The following is a 22,825-nucleotide window of genomic DNA, read 5'->3' on the forward strand; positions in this document are numbered from 1 at the left end:
GTTGAAATGAGAATCCATTTCCCCAACTTTTAAGCGCTCCGGTTCCGCGTCCGTCTACCGCCGTGTGTAGCTGGATACTGATTTGATGTAGTAAACTTTCCTTTGCCACCTTCTTGATTATTCTTTCTCACCACCTTCCACTTGAGCACCCTTATTCCTATGCACGTTCCCTCTGGAGCAACCTTCTCTGCCAAATTGATAAAGTACATATGATTTCACCAATTGACATGACAATAAAATGTATGGTGAACCAGACTATGGTTTGTTGCACTCTTCTGTTATAAATAATGTATGAAGTTCTATGAGCAATTAATTTGTTCTAATGAATGCTCACAAAATCATTTGTTGATTTATGAATGAAGGTCTAAGTCAAACAATAACATTACTTTTAAAGTATAACAAGCAGTGGAGCTGCAGTTCAAGAATGTAACAAGTCACGTGATCTACACCACGGGCTGTCTAGCACAATATAATATATTACACTGACACACTCATGTATTTACACAATCCATCCATGCGGCTGTGTACAGCCATCCCATTAATGCACTTGCCTTAGACAAACCGCGTGGTATGCCAGCCTACCTCACTATACTCCCAGGAGACCACATACATTCCTTACAAGGACGAAGCTGCAGCATATTTTCTCTACCTCTTGTGGCCTGATTGGGCCAAACAAGCAACCTGAGGGGTCATAAGTGGTGCAACTGGACCTCAGTTTAACAGCAGCCAACTCAATGCCAGCTGTGGTGCTCTTAAATGTAAATTTACCATGATCACACTTGGCATGGCACATGCACAGTTGCATCTTATTTACTACAGTCTTTCATGTACTCATTATTTAAAGAAATAATGTTTGTAGAAACATAAGTTTTAGTTTACACATAAGAACCTTTGAATTAGCCATGTAAGATAACATCACAGTTCCTTTCTGTTTTTGACTGTAGCCTGTTATCACAAATATTTTGTGTTTTATTTTCACACGTGTTGCATGCCTCAATACTTTGGATGTACTATAGTTAGTGTTTAGCTAAGAATGACAAAGTAATTGTTATTTTGTCTTTTTACTGTATATTTAATCTATTGAATATTGCAACTCTTGTTTATTATTTGGCAATCTATACTGTCTTGAAAAATCCATGGCCCATGAATCAAATGGTAAAAAAACATTCTATTTCACAGCACAAGCTTTTCTTTTTACAAATAACTAGTATCCAAAAGACAGTACCAGTTTTGAGATGGCTGCATAGAGAGGCTAAACTACTCTGACAAAGCCCAGTGTACAAGATAAATGTAAAACATGTGTTGACACCAAAAAGTAAAAACAAATAAAACTAAACATTAATCAAACTCCCTTCTATGAAAAATCTTTTTCATACTGTCTCTATATGAGATATCAGAGCCACTTAATAATTGGGGTACCCTAGCCTAAACAATAACTGCCAAAGAATGGTGTATCCGTTGTTTTGTTTTCTTCTCTTGTGTGGGTCATTCACAGGTTGAGCCTAGCAGTGCGCATGCGCTGCTCTGCGAGGCATGGTATATTCACTACATGGGCTTCAAGGTGGCTCATTGCTTTTGATTGGTTGTTCTGGGTGCCTTTCTAAATTCCTTATTTTTGATCGGTAAATTGTGCCCATTTGTCCCTCCTTTTGATCTGTTGTTTCCTCCAATAGTGCCTGCCTCGTGTTCTGGAAATGTTGCAAATGCGAGCAGCTGACCAGTGTTCCTGCTTTCCCCTCCCACCGACCGTTTCTCCATGTTCTCCCCTACGCACCTGAGCTTCACTTATGATCTACAGTGTATGAGTAACTGAAGATCGAGTTGAGCAGTCACAAACTTAGAATGTTAGAAATTTGACTTTACTCACTAGCACCCTTTCACCCAATAATTTGTTTTTAGCATTAATTATGTTTCACTCGCTCGGAGCTCCATTGCTCCTTTTCTGTAAACAGGGCTGTAAATCTTGTTCTCTGTCTGTTCAAAAATGTTGCAGCTGTGTCTCTGTCCACAGTGGTAATTCCCCTTTCTTAGTCCTCTAGGCAGTGCTGCAATTGTGTCTCTGTTCCCAGTGGTAATTCCTCATTCGTAGTCATCTAGCCAATGCTGCTAGCTGATTCTCTGGTCCCAGTGGTAATTCCTCATTCTTATTTCTCTAGACATGCTGCAGCTTCTTCTCAGGTCCCAGTGGTAATTCCTCATTCTAAGTCCTCTAGACAGAGCAGAAGCTGTTTCTCTGGTCCCAGTGGTAATTCCTCATCTTAGTCCTCTAGGCAGTGCTGCTAGCTGCTTCTCTGGTACTGTCTGTAATTCCTCATTCTAAGAAGACAGATCTCAAGATATTTATTTTATTTTTTATTTTATTAAAAATTATATACAACACAAACTGAAACCTAAGGTAATAGAATTGTTTGCAGACAGCAGTACTATCTAAGGTAGGACACATGGAATAGAGAGCTATATCTCACTCTAGAAGGCAGAGCTCTCTCCTTTTAGGAGGCTAAGTGCACGGGAATATAAATACTATTAACATTACAGGTTACGAGTCAAAGCTTTCACAGGACAGGTGGCAGAGCTCGAAGGATAGGAGACTGAGCTCTCTCAGGGTTGCAGGCAGAGTTCCACCATGCAGGCAGCAGCGTGCATCCGGTAGAAGATCCCAAAAGGGAGGCAGATGTTGTTGATGAGAACCCACATGGTCATTCCATAGAACTTCACTTCCAAGTTATTATCAAACCGCAGTCGGGCCCCGAAGGCTGGGATGATCCAGAACTAGAGGAGAGAAGAACAATGAATTTCAGGTGGGATGCCAGGGAATAAAAAATATTGATCTAATGACACAGCAATAAAATAAGAATATGAAGAAAAATACTTTCAGAGGGAGCACCACAGTTGAAAGGAAAGATCCAGAAAAACAACAGATTGGAGATAAAGTTAGAACCGATGACTGGAAGGATACAGGTGAACACTTTGAAAGGGAAAGTTACAGACCAGAGGAAATGCCTGGATGAACCTAGGCTTTCAGAGGGGTGGTGGCAGACCCAAAGATAGGAAACATCTAGAATAAAGAATTAGAGAGGGATTATTACATACCATATGGAGAAGAAAAATTGCAAAAAGTGAATTTCAAGAAGAGAGTTACATACAAAACGTAATAAATCTAGCATAAAGACTTCAAAGCTACCATCATAGATTCTAATGTCAATATTTAGCACAAAGACCTTAGGAACAACAATAAAAGATGGGAGGAAGGTCGTAATGTTCTAGAGTATATTCTTTCATGGGGTCACTCATGTCATGGGTCGGATGCAAAGTTAAAATCTGAAAAGCACTGCACTGCAAAGCTTGCCAAGTAAATAGGTGTCCAGTAAACTTCTCACGATACTCACTGAATGGAAAAAACACATCATAGAATTTAACTTTGTGCAGTATTTATTTTGCTAGCAATTACTTTTCTCCAAAAAAAGATGTCATTCTGTGGAAGAATGAGCCCACTCTGGTTCACAGTGCTGATCTTGTTGAGGGTGGAACCACCCAACTGTGGTCATAATTTTCTTTTAGTACCTCACTGTGACAAATGTTTCTCCTCGGTGGTCAAACTGCTAAATATCTTTGCAAGTTTTCCTTGTGCTAATTTGGCAAGGTGCTTCTCAGTTGATTCTGTCTTTGTGGTTACTTTTTGATAAGCTCTGTGGAATGGGTAGGGAGAGATCAGGGTGCACTATGCTAGTAATGCGGTATTTATGTAAAGCGCAAACTACTCACCCCTAAGGGTCTCAAGGTGCTGGGGGCCATCGGAGAGATTAAGTGAGCTATTGCCCAGAGTCACAAGGTGCTTAGCTGAGATGCCGCTGGCCTCAAACCATGAGGCCTGTGCTCCGGAGTCAACTGCCCTGGCCGCTGCGCCACACCTCTCCCAAATTCAAGAAGTTAGTCGCTTCGCTCCTGGGCACACTGCAGAAAAACCATGGTCACAAAGCTTCACTACAGCAGCACTGCATTTGTACATGGAAATCTCCAGTACCCTTCTCTAACAGTCAGTGTGTTACTTTCCACAAAGGGGTTCAAGATAGCTTCTATTAACAGGGTGCACAATGTCTCCCTGCTAGAAGAAGCTGCCCTTAACCACTTAGAGGAAAGGAGCCCACTACCTTTCCTGAACCTGGCAAAGGGAAGTTGTCAGTCAGCGGTCCTAGCCCAGGGTCTCAGATATCTTTCTCGGTATCCACTGATGTGGGATGTCGGACACTGATAAATGAGAAATCTTGCCACTGGGGGTTTCGGTCACATGCTTAAAGCAAGTTTGCTGGCAAAGATTGCATTTTGAATACTTTTGGCTTTGAGACCTGTTTCCACCAGTTCTTGGCTTTCATATTCCTCCCATTCTAGTCATGCCAATATCTTTACAATTTAGAGTCCGCAGAAAGGAGTGATGGTCCGGGAGCTTCTGTTAGCAAGACCAGGAGGGTGTGAGGGAGGGCAGAAAGCACACAAGGCACCAGGGAATCCCACAGTCTTTCTGCCCCCCCCAGGAGGTAGATGGGGGCAATAGCCCTTGATCTGCCCCCCAGGGGGCAGAAAGACCACTAGGCACCAGGGATTGATTTTTTTTATATATATAAGTAGGGGTGGGACCTGCTGAGAATGGGCATGCTAATGCCCCCACCACCAAAAAAGGCTTTTTGCCACCCCAGAAGGCAGATCGGGGCTATAGACCCTTACGCCCCTTACGTGGGGGCATAAAGCCCACTAGGCACCAAGAATATGTTTATGGACATGCCAGTGAGAATCCCCATAGGCAAGGGTCGCTCCTTTTTTTTAAGCACATGTTTTGGCTGTTTCAGTGATATTTTTATTCTCATCTGCACCCAAGCAGGGGCAGAAAAGCACTTGAAACCAGGGTGAGTTTGTGTGTGTGTAAACTGGAGTTTGGCTGATGGTCTGCATTTACTGACCTTTGGCTGGCATTTTGCTGGCAGTGTGTGTGGACCTGCACTTGGCTAATCGTGTGGACTCGCGCTTGATGACGGTGTGTGTAGATTGGCGCTTGCCTTGTGGTGTGCGTGGAATGGCGCTTGGCTGGTGGTTTATTTGGACTGGTGCTTGGCTGGCTGTGTGCATGGATGGGGCTAGGCTGCAGGGCCCGTCTGGCCGTAGCTGGCCCAGGGCGTTACCCCAGTGGGCCGGAGGAGTGTGTGCTGGTTTTCTGGCTGTGGGGGGGGCAGTTTTGTCACTGGGGGGCGGTTATGCAGCAGTACTGCAATTTCAGGCCCCAGTAACAAAAGCTGGAGTGGTGCATCTTGCTAGCACCCCATCCCCCCACCCCCTCTCCCACGGCCGGTCGAGCAGCAATCTGCCAGGGCTGGTGGCTGTTCCCAGTCCGGCCCTGCTTGGCTCGCGGTGTGTGGGGATGGCACTTGGCTGGGTGATGCTTGGATGGTAATGTGCATGGATATTGCTTGGCTGACTGTGTGCATTGATATCGTTTAGCTGGTGGTGTACTTGGATGGCGCTTGGCTGGCGCTGTGCATGGATGGTGTTTGGCTGGCGGTGTGTGTGGATGGCGCTTGGCTGGTAGTGTGTGTGGATGGTGGTGTGCATGTACTGACTCTTGGCTGGCAGTGTGGCTGGCATGGACCCCCCAGTGTTTTCTTACCCAGAATCCCCCACAAACATCAAATTTACTTACAAAGTCACATTTTCCTCAAATTTCTGTGTGGGAAAGTTATGGTATCACCGTGCCGGCACAAATGTCCTACCACGCAGCGTTCCCCTCAGTCTCCCGAGTAAAATAATACCTAACTTGTGTGGGTGGACCAAGGGCCTGTGACTAGGAAGGGCCAAAGACATAGGGATCAAGGGTATAGTACAGCGAATTCTAAGCGCTACATTTTTTTAAAAATACGTTTTTAGCCGAATCTGAATTGGACACCCACAAGTGAGGTGTCATTTTTCTCGGGAGACAAAGGGGAACGCTGGGTGGTAGGACATTTGTGCCGGCACGGTGATCCCACACGAAAATGTGTTGAAAAGGTGTTTTTTTCAGCTAAATTTGAGGTTTGTGGGGATTCTGGGTTGGGATCCACGCAAGCCATACCTCCCGGGTCTCCCCTAATGTGTCTAGTTTTCAGAAATGTGTGGGTTTGGTAGGTTTCCCTAGATGGCCGCCGAGCCAGGGGCCAAAAACCAAGGTGCCCTCTTGCAAAACCAGGTAGTTTTGTGAAAGGTAATTTTGATGTCTCCACAATACGTTTTGGGCCCTTGCCTGTCAAGGGTACTTGGCTTACCCACACGAGTGAGGTGCCATTTGTATCGGGAGACCAGGGGGAACGCTGGGTGGTGTGAAATTTGTGTCAGCCCGGTGATCCTACAACTTTCCCACACAGAAATTTGAGAAACATTTGATTTGTTCAGCTAAATCTGAGGTTTGAAGGGGATTCAGGGTAGGAAAACGTTGGAGGTCCATCCAAGCCATACCTCCCTGGACTCCTCAGGGTGTCTAGTTTCCAGAAACGTCTGGGTTTGGTAGGTTTCCCTAGATGGCCACCGAGCCCGGGGCCAAAAACCCAAGAGCTCCCCCTGCAAAACCAGGTCGTTTTGTGATAGGTAATTTTGATGTCTCCACAATACGTTTTGGGCCCTTCCCTGCTGCAGGCACTTGGCCCACCCACACATGTGAGGTACCATTTTTATAGGGAGACTTTGGAGAATGCGGGGTGGGTTGAAGTTTGTGGACCCACGCAGATTCCAGAACTTTCCATCAAAGAAATGTGGGGCAAAAGTTTCTTTTTTTTTACAAAGTTTAAGGTTTGCAAAGGATTCTGGGTAACAGAACCTGTTGAGAGCCACACAAGTCACCCCTTTCTGGATTCCCCTGGGTGTCTAGTTTTAAACAATTTATAGATTTGCTAGGTTTTCCTAGGTGCCGGCAGAGCTAGGGTTCAAAACCAACAGCTAGGCACTTTGAAAAAAAAGTGTCCATTTTCACAGTAAAAATGTGGTGTGTCCATGTTGCGTTTTGGGCTGTTTCCTGTCGCGGGCAGTAGTCCTACCCACACAAGTGAGGTATCAATTTTATTGAGAGACGTTTGGGAATTCGAGGTGGGTGAAAATTTGTTGAGCCACGCAGATTCCAGAACTTTCTATCACAGAAATGTGAGGAAAATATGTTTTTTTGACAAAGTTTGAGGTTTGTAAGGGATTCTGGTTAACAGAACCTGGGACACAGATCACCCCCTCCAGCATTCCCCTGGGTGTCAAGTTTAAAAAAATGTATAGGTTTGCTAGGTTTCCCTAGCTGCCGGCAAAGCTAGGGTTCAAAATCCTCAGCTAGGCACTTGGAATAAAAGGGTCAGTTTTCAATGTAAAACTGTGGTGTGTCCACGTTGCATTTTGGACCGTTTTCTGTAATGGCACTAGGCCTGCTCACACAAGTGAGGTACCATTTTTATCAGAAGACTTTGGGGAATGTGGGATGGGTTATATTTTGTGGATCCACGCAGATTCCAGAACTTTCCATCACAGAAATGTGAGGAAATGTGTTTTTTGTGACAAAGTTTGAGGTTTGCAAGAGGTTCTGGGTAACAGAACCTGGTGAGAGCCACACAAGTCAACCCCCTCCCGGATTCCTCTGGGTGTCTAGTTTTCAAAAATGTATAGGTTTGCTATGTTTCCCTAGGTGTCAACAGAGCTAGGGTTCAAAATCCATAGGTAGGCAGTTTTTTAAAAAATGGGCAGTTTTCACTGTATAAATGTGGTGTCTCCATGTTGCGTTTTAGCCTGTTTCCTGCCACGGGTACTAGACCTACCCACAGAAGTGAGGTATCATTTTTATCTAAAGACTTTGGGGGATGCTGGGTGGGTGGAATTTTGTGGATCCACGCACATTCCAGAACTTTCCATTACAGAAATGTTAGGAAAATTTGTTTTTTTGGACTAAGTTTGAGGATTGCATGGGATTCTGGGTAACAGAACCTGGTGAGAGCCACACAAGTCATCCCCTCCAGCATTCCCCTCTGTGTCTAGTTTAAAAAAATGTATAGGTTTGCTAGGTTCCCCTAGGTGCCGGCAAAGGTAGGGTTCAAAATCCACAGCTAGGCATTTTGCAAAAAAAGAGTCAGTTTTCACTGTAAAAATGTGGTGTGTCCACGTTGCATTTTGTCCTTTTCCCTGTCGCGTGCACTTGACCTAAACACACAAGAGAGATACCATTTTTATTGGGAGAGTTAGGGGAAGACAGAATTGTAAAGCACCTGGTATTACCTATTGACTTTCTATGCATTTTTGCCTTCCAGATGCAAGGCAATGTTTAAAAAAGAAGTCACTTTGAAAAATGTCCTATAATTCACATGCCAGTATGGGTACCCACAATTTCGGAGATGAGCAAATAGCTACTGCTTCTAAACTCTATATTTTGTTCCCATTTCAGAAATACATAGGTGTCCTTGATACCTATTTTTCATTCTTTATATTTTACGGTATGAATTGCTATATACCCGGCACACAATGAAAAACCATTGCAATGCGCAGCTCAGTTACTGGCTCTGGGTTCCTCGGGTTCTTTGTGAACCTACAAGTCCTATATATCCCAATGACCAGAAGGGTCCTGTGGATGTAACAGTATATCGCTTACAAAAATCTTTTCAACTCAATTTCAGTTTTTCTTATTTTCAACTGTTAGTTTCAATAAACTAACTGGAAGGAGGTTGAGAGCACAAAAAGTAGCAAAAATAGGCTATGTCCCAGTGAAGTGCCAAAACTGTGTAAAACTTTTTGGTTTTCTGATAAAAGTCTGCATGATCCTGAAAGCTCGATAGATGGTGATTTCAGCACCACAAACCCATTGTTGATACCATTTGCAGGGAAAAAATCGGACGCTTTCTTCTGCAGCACTTTTCCCCCATTAAAAAAAAAAAAAAGAATAATTTTGCTGTATTTTGGCTAATTCTTGGGCTCCCTCAAGGCGACTCTACAAACCCTGGGTACCTTTAAAATCCCAATAATGTTGGAAGAAAAGGACGCAAATTAGGCGTGGAAACCTTATGTGGACAAAAAGTTACAGGGTCCTAAGCGCGAACTACCCCAAATAGCCCAAAAAAAGGCCTAGCACAGGTATGGGAAAAGGCCTAGCAACGAAAGGGTTAAACTTACGGCTGACTGCCCTGATGCATCCCCTGGTCTGTCAGTGGAGTTCACTGATTCGCTTACAGAGAGCATTACTGTGTTCAGTATTCTAATTTTACTGTCAGTGGATTTTAACCTCCATTGCAATGACCAAAATTATTCACAGGTCCGCGCACTGACTGATGCTTTCCTCGATTTTAAATTAAATCAGTTCGTCACTTATGTGACTCACACAGCACTACACATGCGTTTTTTGATTTTCAAAAATCTCAGGCTTGGAGAAAAATTTTGAACAGTCCCTTATTAAAGCTTTATTCGCATCTTCTCTGTCACTGAAGATCCTTTTTGAGTATAATTGACTCTTATCGACCCTAAATAATGTAGCCTCCCTAAAGTAAATGCATCAGGTCGCCGCTTCATATTGGCCCCATTGTTCTCACAGGCCTTTGCGGAAAGAAAGAAGCAAGTGAAAATCAGTGCAAAGAATATGGAAAAAGGAATTACCACTTTTTAGATAAACCACCCACAAGGAAGCATTAAAAAAAATCACACATTTATCAGGAAGACACAGGCAGACTTCTATATTCATAAAATTAATGAGGCCCCATAAGGCCCCAAGGACATCTTTCGAATTGTAAAATCTTATTTAAATCCTCGGATGGGAAGAACCCTGCCATTACCCCCTACTCAGACCTTTGCGGACGCTTGTCTGAGTTCGTTCATGAAAAGATAGATAAAATGTACCTTGAGTTTTTTAGTTCCTCCAGGTAATATTGATGCTTTGCCTACTGCGGAGCTGGTTGCTTTCATTTAAAGGACCGTGCCTGTCTCATCTCGCTGGAGGACTCAGCCCAAGCTTGGCTTGAGTGTAGGCCTGGCTCCGCGGCTGACCCTGGCCTCATGCGAATGTTTTAGAAGACACTTCAGATCTCAATCCAGAGCCTAACGTACTGTTTAGTCAATCACTGGTAACTGCCACTGCTCTTGACTGCTGGACGCCTTCCTGTATTGTACCGCTGCTAAAAAACTGGCATCGACCCGGACCTCCTAACAATTATCGTCCGGTAGCTTTGCTTTCAGCAGCCTCAAAGATGCTTGAAAGGTTAGTCAACTGTCCTATGTCTATCTATATCGAACAACAGGAGCTCTTGCATTTCACCCAGTCTGGTTTTCACGTGAATCATAGTACAGAATCGACACTTCTCTAAGTTACCGAATCTATTAGGTTCGGCTTGTATGAAGGTCGCACTGCTGCCGTTGGATTTATCCACAGCATTCCATCTTCTTTGCACGACATGCAGATGTGCAAGTCGATGGGCTGGTCCTCAGCTGAATAAAATCTTTCCTTTCTAAAATAAGCCAAATCAATGACGATCTCTCCCATTAGGTCAAATTAATGTTGTGCCGCAGGGCTCTTCATTAAGCCCAATGTAACTCTCTATGATCCCTTTAGCTATGATTGTGCAGTCCTATGGCCTTAGGGTGGATTTGTATGCTGACAATACACAGCTGATGTTCTCCAATAATAAAAATCCTACCATTCCTCAGGAAGTCTTTACAAATGCCTCCCTCAGGTTGTACATAGGATGGAAAATTGTTGTTTGAAATTAAACTCTGATAAAACTGAGATTTTGATCTTTGGTTACCCTGAATCCATCTGGTCGCCTGATTGGTGGCCTAAGGAACTGGGAGATTCCCCTTGCCCAACTAGCACATCATAGAATTAGGGTGTCAAATGTGATGCTGAGTTATCCTTTAACACCCATATATTGTTCGATGCTGGCATCTGATTTTCTTTGTTATGCTCTTTAAAGAGGGGTTCGAACATCTTACCTGTCTCAGTGTGAAAGACAGTTGTGCATGCTCTGGTTACATCCAGATTGGATTATGTTAACCTACTTTATTTTAGTCTTCCTCAGTATTTGGTTAGGCATCAGACTTGGTCAGGCTGATCTTGAAGATATCACTTTTGTATTGTGGTGACATCCGACTTCCTCTCCTGTGTTGTTTTGAGGTCAGGTGTGTGATTCGGCCATTTTGGTGGTGCTGTTGTTGAGGTTCATTCTCTGAGCTACGCTCTAGTCCTTACATCTATGACTCTCTGCATGAGGCCCATTCCCTATAAAAATAGGTACAATGTGTGGGCGAGTGCAGTGATTGTGTCTTTGGAGTAACTTTCGCCCTCAAAGGCAAGCCCGTATGCGCTCAATCGTGCCAGAACAGGTAAAGGGACCCTGGTTCTCAATCCACAACCTGTCTTAGATGCAGTGCTTCTCAGCTGTTTCTGCTTATTACTGAAAGCGCAGAGCAGGACCATCGAGCTGCTGCTTAATCTACGCCACTTGGGAAAGAGCTATTCTGATTTCTCAGCTTGAATTGTCTTTCATTAGCTAAACACAATTTAGTGTGTTTAACCTTATAGCTGATTGTAAACTTGATGCCATCTGTTTAACAGGAATGTGGCTAAACGAGCATTCCACGCCTGATATTGCAATGGCTCTCCCTGACCACTATGGCATAGGTAATTTTGATCGTATGGACAAAAAGAGAGGCGGGTTAACAATCATTCTTAAATCTAAGCATACTTGCCTCATTGAGAATCTCTCTATCCCTGACAGTGAAGGCGTTGTTTTTTCGATAAGCATTTCTAACAATTTTGCATTCTCCGGCTCCCTTATATATCGTTCTCCTGGACAATCTTATCAGGTGGCGATCAATGTTAGAGGAGGCTCTTTCTCTGTTTGTTTTAAAATATGCAAATTTTAATAATCTGTGTGATCTCAACATTCATTTTGATGACCCCCAACTGCATAGCTGCTACCAACCTGGAGATTTGAATGCGCTTGAGTTAAAGCAACTAGTAAGATATCCCTTGCATTCCCTGGGCCATATTTTAGACCCTATCTTATCCACCCTCTCCTCTCTCGCTGTTGATCCCCCTATTCCTCAACATGGAAGGATAATATTGCCATTCTGGCAGTAGTGTCTGGCTTGACTGCAGCTGTCTTGAGCAAGGCTCCTGGTAAAATATTTAGACTCTGGTCTAAGCTGAAAACCTATTGCCTTCTGTAACCTTCTTTTGACCAGTTTTCCTCTGTTATATAAGGTTCCTTTGACAACTGCGTAAGGCAAGTTGACCAGTAGGTTATGACGATGTTAAATGACCTTTCCCCCCTGGGAATGGCCACAAAGAGCAAGGTACATCTACCTGATCCATGGTTTAATCAGAAGCTCTTAGCAGAAGAGTTATAAGTGCTTGGAGCGTGACTGGTGCAAACATTACAATGGTGAGGATAGACCATTTGTAAAGAAGCCTTCAAAATGTATCATAAGGCTTGCTTTGATGCCTGTGCAACCTTTTAAGATGGGACGTTAGCAGTGCCCACAGCTCTTCTACAGAACGTTTCCAAACCCTTAGATCTCTGCTGGGCCCAGCTTACCTGATGCCACAGCCTTCTCTTTCTCAAGCCAAGTGCAATGAACTTGCTGATTTTTGCTTTAAGAAGGTAGCTGATATTTATGTCCTCTTTGACAGTCCTGTGGAGGAAGGCATATCCACTGCAATCTGCCAACACTCTCTTCTTTCAGTCTACGTGTCAATGTAAATTTTGAGGCGCTCTAGACCACCATTAAGTCCAGGTTGCCTTTCGAACTGACGCATCTGTGGATTTTAAAATTGGGTAGTGAAATTCCTTCACCAGTTTGGTTTAATGTGTTGAACAGGTCCATCGTGCCGGCCACTGTTCCCTCATTGTGGAAACATGCTATGATTGTGCCCCTGCTTAAAAAGCCACCCTTGAATGTGAAAATTAATTGACTGATCTCGCTCTTGACCGGCACTAACAAAGCTTTTTGAAAAGCACATTAATTCTCAATGATCTACCTAATTAGAACCTGTAATCTTCTCACGGCTCTCAGTTGGGCTTCCGTCCTGATCATAGCATTGAATCTCCCCTTTTGGGGTTCACTGAGAATCTCAGAATGATTCTGGGTGCAGAAGGGACTGCTTCCTTGATTGTTTTGGATTTTAGTATGGCTTTTGACACGGTTTCCAATTTTGTGTTTCTAGGTAGGCTTGCTGACAGTTTAATTCAGGGTTTAGCCCTTCAATGGTTTTGTTCTTTTCTGGAAGTCATACTTTTCAAGTCATATTGAAACCGTTTCCTTCTGCTGTATGCTAGATGCCGTTCGGGGTCCCACAGGTATATTCCCTGAGTCCCATCCTTTTCAACATTGTATGCCTGCCACTGGTGGACATTGTGGAGGCTTTCGGCCTCATTGTGCTCTCATATCCTGACGTCACGCAAATTGTGAACGCTCTTCCCTGAACATACTTACAGATATCCAGTGACACTATGGGGCCGATTCCGATTCGGGTCGGAAGGGCACAGAACGCGATCAGTCCGGAAAAACTACGCGCCGTACGCGTGTTTTCCGCCCGACTCGTACAGCTGTACGAGCGAGCAAGTACGATGCGAGCTACATGAAATTCACCGACCGACTCCTTTCCGGGTCCAAACCACTCCGTACGTCTCGGTTGGAAGCTAACCATGGCGTGCAATGGATGCGATTCACGACCGAGCCAGTACGACGCACGCGTCGGACAGCCTGTGCGAGCCGGAGTGTCCGATTCCCAAATTGTCCGGGTGGTTGCCTTTGTGGGTCCGCGTCGGACCCCTTGTCACCCGCAGCCCTACGACTCAGACACAAGGGGAGACCCATGGGTCTCCCCAACACAGGCATGTACGGTGCGGATGGCACTGTAGGGGGCTCACTTGTCCTCGACATACCCATTCAGTCAATGGGAGCCCATGTACGCGTCGTACGACCGGCTCCCATTGACTTCTATGGGAGTCCGACCGAACCGAGTCCGACAGCATACGGCCGCATCGTACTCGCTCGGTCGGACTGCAGGACTCCGGCTCGGTCGTAAAACACTCAGGATACGGCTCGGTCGGTGTGCTTTCTGACCCGAATCGGAATCGGCCCCTTTGAGTGGTAGTTTTATAATTAAAATACTGCATATATTTTTTAGAACTCCCGTGGTATTGCACAGTGTTGTTGTAAGGTGTTCGTCAAGGGGGAATTTCAGTGCGTTTTTTTGGTTTACAGGACCCTATCCCCTTGGTTCTAAGGGCTTCTCTATACATTTTAGACATTTATGTACTGCGTTTGTGACTCCTTGCCGCAGAGGTGGAAAAATCAGTGCCAAGAACATTAGGTACGCAGTGAAATGATGAGCACTTTGTTTACTTTTTGCAGCTTCTACTGAAAGGTTACACTTTCACACTGGTAAAACAAAAAATTAAGAAGTACAGTGTGCTATCTTTAGCGTACAAAATATAAATAAATTAAAAAAAATGCAAATTATTTAACGTTTCTATGTTTCATTATTGTGCATTCATGAAAAATTATGTGTTTCAACAGAAACCACACCTCGGTGCTCTACAAGTGTGACAGCTTCTTATAAGTGATCATAAATCAAAACTTACTAACAATGATAAGGATTAAATAAAGCCAATAGCATAGTTGACATGCAGTGTAGGGCCCATACAAATGAGTAACTGTGGTAGGCCTGACCACGATTATTTTTAAAAATCTTTTGCTTTTTTTTGTGTCTCATCCTGTGATGTATAATAAATATTCTTTCATTGGGCTTTGCGCTACAATTCAGTGATGCAAATTATTGTGATGTTATCACGAGCAAGGTCTTATGGCATCACATACTGAGATTCAGGGTGACTGCCATATGATGTCATTGAGGTCAGAGGGTGCGTGATGTCACTTATGAGCCGGAGCCCCAACATTTTTGTAAATTAACGTCTACGCTTTGTATAAAGAATATACTATTTTCTAAACAATGTATAACAATTTGTGTGCACAATATAAATGAACATATTTGTGGTATGCTCTCTGCATAATATCTGTGTTTATTTGCCAATCACGCTGGTGAGCAAAGAGCAAACACTGGTTTATTTATTTATTTTTTTTATTTAATTTTTTTAATTATTATTTCAAATCAGGAAAACCAATACATACAGTTGTTTCAAGAATGACACAATCTTTTTCATCCATAAATCAATACATATATTCACATATTACTATATATATATACCAATGGGATGGGTGGAACCATGATTAGAAGAAAGAGAGAGATTCAGACTACTTCATTGGGGCTAACAGCTATTTTCTTAGTTCTCCTCTGCTACCCACAATGGACCCCAAACCCGGAGACCTCTTTTTTTAGCCCTTTTACCTTTACATTTATACAGTGCCTTCTCTAAATTAAAAACATGAAAAAGCCTTGCGTACCATTCCTGGAAAGAAGGCGGTTCAGCATCCTTCCATCGAGTTGCAATAATTAAACACAAAATGGCTGTTACCATAAAACAAAAATATGTTTGGGAAGAGTCCATCTGTAAACTGTCATCAACCCCAAATATAATCAGAGTAGGAGTTAATCGAGCTAAACCCCCTATAGCTTGATTGAGAAAATGATCTATTCTTTGTTTCAAAATACCGAGCTTGCTGCAGCCACAAAACATGTGAATCATATCAGCTGGGCCCTGATTACATCTTGGGCACCTATCAGTTTCCCTTTTCCCCCAACTAAATAATTTTGCTGGGGTATAGTAAAGCCTAAACAGAATTTTAAAATGTTGAGCTTTAAGATTTGCAGCCATAAAGATTTTTTTCGACAAATATAAAGACCTACACATGTCCACATCATGATCCCCCAACTTCCCAGCCCAAACACTTTCTGAAATGGCTATGTCGTCTTGATTGACATTCAGAAGAATTAGATGCAAATCTTTAACCCGTGGCTGCCTATGCCCCACCCAGTCAAGCATTGGAATATTGTCCGAATTGCAAAATTGAGCCATTGCTGGTTTAATTATCTCCCTTATTTGTAGATACTTTAAAAAAGTCTTTGAATCTACGCCATATTGTATTTGAAGCTCTTCAAATGACTTTATCTCTGATTGATCAAACATATCACCTACTGTATTGATTCCTGCCTGCTCCCAGTTCCTGCCTAACATATCATAGAGTAAAGAAGAGAACATTGACGAGCGCCATAAAAAAAGATATCTATGAGCCTTTGGAATTCTCAGAAGTTTTCTTACATTATTCCATACATTCCAGGCGGTTCTAATGAGTTTAAACTGCGTTTTTTTATAATATCTCCCATCGAGTTGCCTCAGTAAAACACCTGGAGCTAGCTCCCCTAGGGCCAACTCATAAATAGAGGGGGGTATCTCCCTAATTTGATCTGCCTGGATAGTTCCTATACAGTTTTTAGGCCGAAAAAGACTGACTATTTGCTGCAATGTTACAGCCCAAAAATAATATAACATATGGTGGATTGCCAAGCCCCCCCGGTTTTGTGGAAGAGTCATCAGCTTAATTGATCTTCTGATCTTATTATAGCCCCAAATAAATTGTGAAAATATTCCTTCAATTTTTATGAAAAAACCCTTTGAGGGTTCCAACGGAATACATCTAAACAAATAAAAAAAATTAGGGAACATAGTCATTTTGATGATATTTGCTCGTCCTATGATAGAGATATGTAAGTTATCCATTCGCTTTAATAAGTTACTTATCTTGTTAAACAGCTGTGCCGAGTTAATATCCCATACCGTCCCAACCTCCGCGTTTATATTTATCCCTAAATATGTGGCCTCCAAAGACCTCTGTGCGTCGTGAAATTGAGTATTTTTGGAGCAGACAATCTTGGTTTTACCTGTATTCAATCTATAGCCAGATTGACTCCCGAATTCCATTGCCAAAACCTCAATTCGATCCAAAGCTTCCTTAGAGTCGGGGGTAACTATTGCGATATCGTCTGCATATGCTAAAACTTTAGTGTTATATCCCCTGACCACTATAGGTTTTATAGCCTGATCATTTAACATTGTTCTAATTAATGGGTCAATATAAAGGGCGAAAAGAATAGGGGAGCACGGGCATCCTTGTCTAGTACCGCGTGAGATCTTGATTCTCCCAGATTCCATCCCCATCAATTGAATTTTAGCGTGAGGTTGTACGTACATAGCCTTTATAGCTGTCTGAATACGGGGGCCAAAACCATTGGTACTTAAAATCTGCCAAAGGAATGCCCACTCAACCTGATCAAATGCTTTCTGAGCATCCAATAAGATAAGGGACATTTGTCCCCCTGTCTGTTCCATAATGTCAAATAGTGAGATTACACGGCGAACGTGATCCGTTGTTCCCCGAGCAGGAATAAATCCATGTTGCCACGGACTGACCAGAGAGGCGATTATTTTTGCAAGTCTGAGCGCTATGATTTTAGAATATAATTTCTCGTCCGCTTTTATAAGAGATTGGCCAATACGAAGCGGGATCTTCAGATAATTTACCTTTTTTCAGAAAAATAATTATATTAGTGTCCTTCCAGGACTGAGGCGGACTACCCCGATACTGCACTGCTAAAAACAAATCCAGCAGCAGGTGTGCAAGCACAGGCTGCAAGGCTTAAAAGATTTCCATCGGAATTCCATCTGGGCCAGCAGCCTTACCAGACGCCATGATCTGGAGTGCCTCAGTGACTTCAGTTAATGAAATATCTTTTTCCAATTCCTGTATTATTGGGGGGGGGATAACTGTTCCCACCCCAACTACTGTTTGTGGGTCAACTTCAGAGCTGTATAATTCACCATAAAATTCTACGAGGACTTGAAGAATATCCTGAGGTTTGGTTGCCATATTCCCATCCTTCCTCGTTAGCTTCATAATATTATTTGCTGCCTCTGTTTCAATATAAGTGCGAGATGTCTCCCAGTCATCTCCCCATATTCATAATTATCCCTAGCCCGAGTTTGATAAAATATGGCATTCCTGTTGTTGTATATTCCATTAATTTTTGCTTTAGCACTAATCACTTTTAATTCTATTTGGCTCAATAATTCCATCTGTTTTTTTTCGATAGCTCCCAGGTGTAATTCCTCATAATTAGAAAGTCCAGCCATAAGCAGTTGCAAAACCTCACTCTGTTCTTTCCTAACGTGCCCTGCAAAACTAATAATCTCGCCCCGTAAACAAGCTTTAAATGTGTCCCAAACAGTTTCTCTAGATGCACTATACCTATTTGCCTCAAAAAATTGTTTAGTCCAGCTCCTAATATGGTCTATAAAGCCCTCGGTTACCAAAAGTCTCCTATCAAAAGACCATTTTGAGGGACAATTCACATGTTCCAGAACCTCAATTTCCAACATCAAAGGGTTATGATCTGATAAAGCCTTAGGCAATTTCCGTATATTAGCTCCCTCTATAGGGGAGGCAGAGATAAAAAAATAATTAAGCCTAACATATTTCCGATGAGGACAAGAGAAATATGTATACCCGGCATCTCCAGCTTTTTTCCTAGCCCAAACATCCACTAATCCATGACTACCCGCTAAAGCTTTAAGTGCCTTAAATACAAACACTGGTTTAAATGAGTTTTGCATTGACTCCTGTGCTTCATGCACTGGTTCGCTTGCAGGTGTCACAAGGGACAATTCAGGGGTAGCAGTTGTTACCCCAGGCAACTTTTAAATGATGTCTATGTCATAGCTGGCAAATTTTCAGTTTGTTTATGCGTGACATTTCTCTATTTTCAGCAGACTTATGTGTGACATTTCAATACATTATTTGTGACACTTTGCGGGACAATTCATCGCTAGTAAAGCAAGGCAGTAATGTTCAAGCAGTGAGTTAAATGTCCCCCTTTCGTGCAACATAATATTCTAATAACTGACTTAGAAGATCCATGTGGTCCACTCCATGGCCTAAGTGCACAACTACGAAAAGCCATTTCCAGGCCTTAGGTGATACATTAAGGATGCAAAGGGCGACACGCTCCAGAATCTGGCACCCTCTGAAAAACACTAACTTCTACATACAGCCACAGTACTTACCAAACAAAGTTAATCATATATTCATTTTACCCTTAGGCTGGAGCCAGTAATAGGTTCCCTTCACTTGGTTCAAGTACTTGTTCTGCCCGGAGTCCCTCAAAAGCCTCAACAGCCTCCTATTTAGAGTGAGGGGCTGGAGGATGGGCAAAAAGTACAAACCACAGAAGGTACATCGATATCTGTGAGTGTAGTTTACTGTCGGTTCCTTTCTCTTCCTTCATGAGTCTTCCTTCCTGGGCTTGTTGGGGCTAGTAAGGCCAGTGTTAGGGCTTGCAAAGGTCGGGCCATGGGTGTCAATTGCCACCACTGTTTGCCGTCCAGGGGGGTGAGCCTCATCCCGCTGAGGTGCATTCACTCATCAGAGGTCCTCATTAGTTGCCAACAAGAGCTTAAATATGATTTTGCTTTTTTTGGCTTATTTTAGACAGTGAATTCTAAAGAAATGTATTCTCTTTATCAGAGAGAGAAGGTACATGGAAAACGAGTTCTGTCAAAGCATACCATTTTCACTTACATATAGTGCAACACCTTTTCAAGCTTCATAAGGACATAGATAGAGCAGGTACCACATGGGCATCAAGAGCGCAAGGTTCCCTCCTATACACTGAATAAGTGCGTGGCACAAGTGCACGCTTCCATGGACGTCAATTCACTAAAATGTCAGGAGTAGCGGAAGTGACATCACATGCCATTTGACGTTTATTTTCCTTAACACACGCACAGATTCACTCACACTATTTCTCATATAAACACCTTCTCCCCCGCAAGTACACACATAACATACATTAAAAATCTTTTTTTACTTACCTCAGCAACCAGATAGGGTCCTATTCTTGCTGATTTTACTTCCTTTTTTGAGTAAATAATGTAGCACGAAAAGGCAAATTATGTGGCTAATGCAGCACTCTTTGTAATAGTATTGCTACATTATTTCTTCATTTTTAAACTTGGTAACACTCTCTGGGCATTGGCTGCACCTCATTAATACTAGTCTAACACCCAACTATAGCAATAAGCAAAAGAAAGATGACCAGTCCAGCTTTAAAAAAAAAAAGGCCTTCCACTGCGCAGCAACACGTGTTGTCGCATTTTTTATAACTTTTCAACCGTTTGACCTAGAAACAATTTTATTTTGTTAAAATCAGCAGATTATGAGGCAGATAATGGATTATGTAGCAAATGCGGCAAATCCATAATTATGTGAAAATCGCTTTGGCTCCACAAGTGCATAATTCCAATGGTCCTGCTATTAGTGAAATAAAACAATTAACAGAAAACAAGGAAACTGGAGCCCTAACCGACATCAATAATGAGGAGCTGCCCTTGTATTCCTGGTACTGATTTTGCCACTTCTGAGACCAAGGACGCAGTGGCAGTGCCGGGGTCACAAAGTGAAAGCCAGGGGTCGCAGCTGCAACCCCTGGTGACTCCTAAATGACGTTCATGCAAGCTTCTCTTGCACAAACACATGTATAGAGATAGAGAACAGGGATAATGTAAGCACCAGCAGTGTGAGCTTCCCTCCCCCTGAGCTAGTACAGTCTGAAGCAGCAGTGGAAGGATTACTCAGACAGAAGAGTTTAAAGGACACGAGCAGTGCACCTACACACCCAGGCAAGCAGCATCCACGGTACAGTTGGATTTAAGGTGTCTTGCAAAAAGGTAAGTAATGGGCTTATATTTGACATAAAGAAAATTTTTGAAAGCACAGAAAATAGAGATATAGACATGATATTTCACAGCACAATAATTGCACTTCATCCATATTTTTTGTAGAAGAGCTGATCATTTTATGCTCCTCTAAGCTATCGTTTTCCTGGACATTCTGCTCCCAGCTCTGAGCTTTTCTTTTATAAATCATCATTAGATTGACTAGCCCAGTTTAAATTTAGTCACTAAAGGTCCCCTAAGACTGCAGGTCTCAGAATGTTTTTAGTTTGTAAATGGTAAGTTCCAAACTGTAAACAAGCTGACCCGCATGGTCTTAAAATAAGTGAAATACATACTACTTAGGAAAACAGAGCCTCCTCTCTGAAAATTTGAAGATCTTTGTGTGATTGCTTTCCTTTGAAATTATCCTGATATGCTGCTGTATTCAGACTTTCTGTTGCGAATCTCAGAAATGGAAAATACGTCTTTTTAATTAAGAATTCACATTCTGTTTTCCTTATGCTTCCATTTTGAGATGCAGTTGAAGGGCTAGTTTTGGTGGGGTGAAAAAATTGAGGTAAATGAAAGAGTAGCTTTGTGAGGAAAATATTTCCAAGGTGGGAAAATGTCATTTGTGGACGTTTTCTTCATAAACAAGTTTTGGCACGTCGGCATTTTACTCACTAGAGCTTCCATTGCCCACATTACATTCCTAGTTTGGAACATACCACCTCCAAGTATCCTACCACCTCCAAGTATCCTTTCCAGTGGGTATGCAGATGCTGCCTGTGACCTTATCACGGTGGTCTGGAGCTGAGCCCTGAAGACACTGTGCCCTCTGAGATCAGCAGTGCTGAAGAAGGTCGGACTGGACCGCAGTCCCACCAGTTCAGGTGAAACCTTATATGGACATTCTGAGGAAGGGCAGTTCTGCACCACTGTGTGCCCTATAAGTGCTCCATGAAGAGGTCAGTGACGAGGATGAATCTGAGTGACTTTGCAATGGCTGTCAAGTGCTGCTGAAGCATCTAAATACATGTGGAATGGCCACTCTCGTCTCTTAGGTTACTTGGTGCTGTTGATGAGCATTAGGGATTCTGTATTTGATGGGTTAAGTTTTAAGTGGGAGCTTGACATCCAATTCTGGATACGAAGTAGGTAGATATTTAGTCATTGGATATATGGGGTAAAGAGATTTTCTGGAAGTGTTGTGCATCGTCAGTTTACTAGTGGAAATTGGTATCATATTCAAGGAGTGAGGATACAGGGAGTCCCATGTACAGACTGTACAGATAACAGGGGAGATAAAGGATCCCTCAGGTTCTTCAAGGAAAACAGGGGACTGGTAGTTTCTGTTATCTAGAGGTTTGCATTTGGACAAACTGATGTCCTTTATTACAGTTGTTTGGGTGGGTGATGGTACAAACATAATAAAGTCCAAAATCCAGAAAGTACTAAATAGTTTTGGTAAGGAGCATGTCCATATATATTGCATGCAATAAGCACCAAAGAAAAAAAATCAAATGAATGACTGACGCTCAGCTAATAATAAGTTAGGCTGCAGTACTGGAGTTTGTTCTTGTTTATTTTCAAACCTTGAAATTGTCCAAAGCTGATTAATTTGAATGCAGTTAGGAAAATGAACTTTAACCATTTCAAAGTTTAAAAATAAACAACATTAATCTAAAAATATTTCATATTGCATCCTGAAGTATTTTAAGGCGATTGGTACATTTATTATAGTTGATTATTCCATTCAATATTTTGTGTATGCTCTTTGCTCACCATATGCTAATTAGTAACTTCTGGTAATTCTGATTAGGTTTGACTGTCAAGACTCGGTTGGCAGCAGCAGAGAAGGTCCATTGTTCTAGGAGTTTCTCGTTAAGTGGGTAATTGTGATACAAATGCAAAGACCCTTCTTTATATGAACTCTTCAAACCACTTAGAATTTGGCACATGTCCAATAAAAAGTGGTAGAAACTACAAACAGAAAGAACATTTCCAGTAAGCAACGCGGCTAAAGCCGTGTGTTCTGTAAGGACCTTTTGGTATGATTTAATGATTTTCTTATCGTGTTCAGTTGCACCTGGCTAGAACCTATCTTGCTCGATGTATTTAAAACCCTT

At 42.5% G+C, this 22,825-nt stretch overlaps 1 protein-coding gene across 1 annotated transcript in view; it reads right to left on the minus strand.

Moving 5' to 3' along the window:
- Positions 1–1,306: 1,306 nt before the first annotated feature.
- The window catches only part of LOC146810126 (proton channel OTOP2-like), a 289,661-nt gene continuing 268,142 nt past the window's right edge, over positions 1,307–22,825 (minus strand). The window contains exon 7 of the mRNA XM_085617073.1: positions 1,307–2,769. Coding sequence (XP_085473199.1) covers positions 2,599–2,769 — 171 coding nt within the window. The 3' untranslated portion in view covers positions 1,307–2,598. The remainder of the gene's footprint in view (positions 2,770–22,825) is intronic.

The sequence above is a fragment of the Triturus cristatus genome, chromosome 7 (genome assembly GCF_964204655.1).
Source record: "Triturus cristatus chromosome 7, aTriCri1.1, whole genome shotgun sequence".
Classification (NCBI taxonomy): Eukaryota; Metazoa; Chordata; class Amphibia; order Caudata; family Salamandridae; genus Triturus; species Triturus cristatus.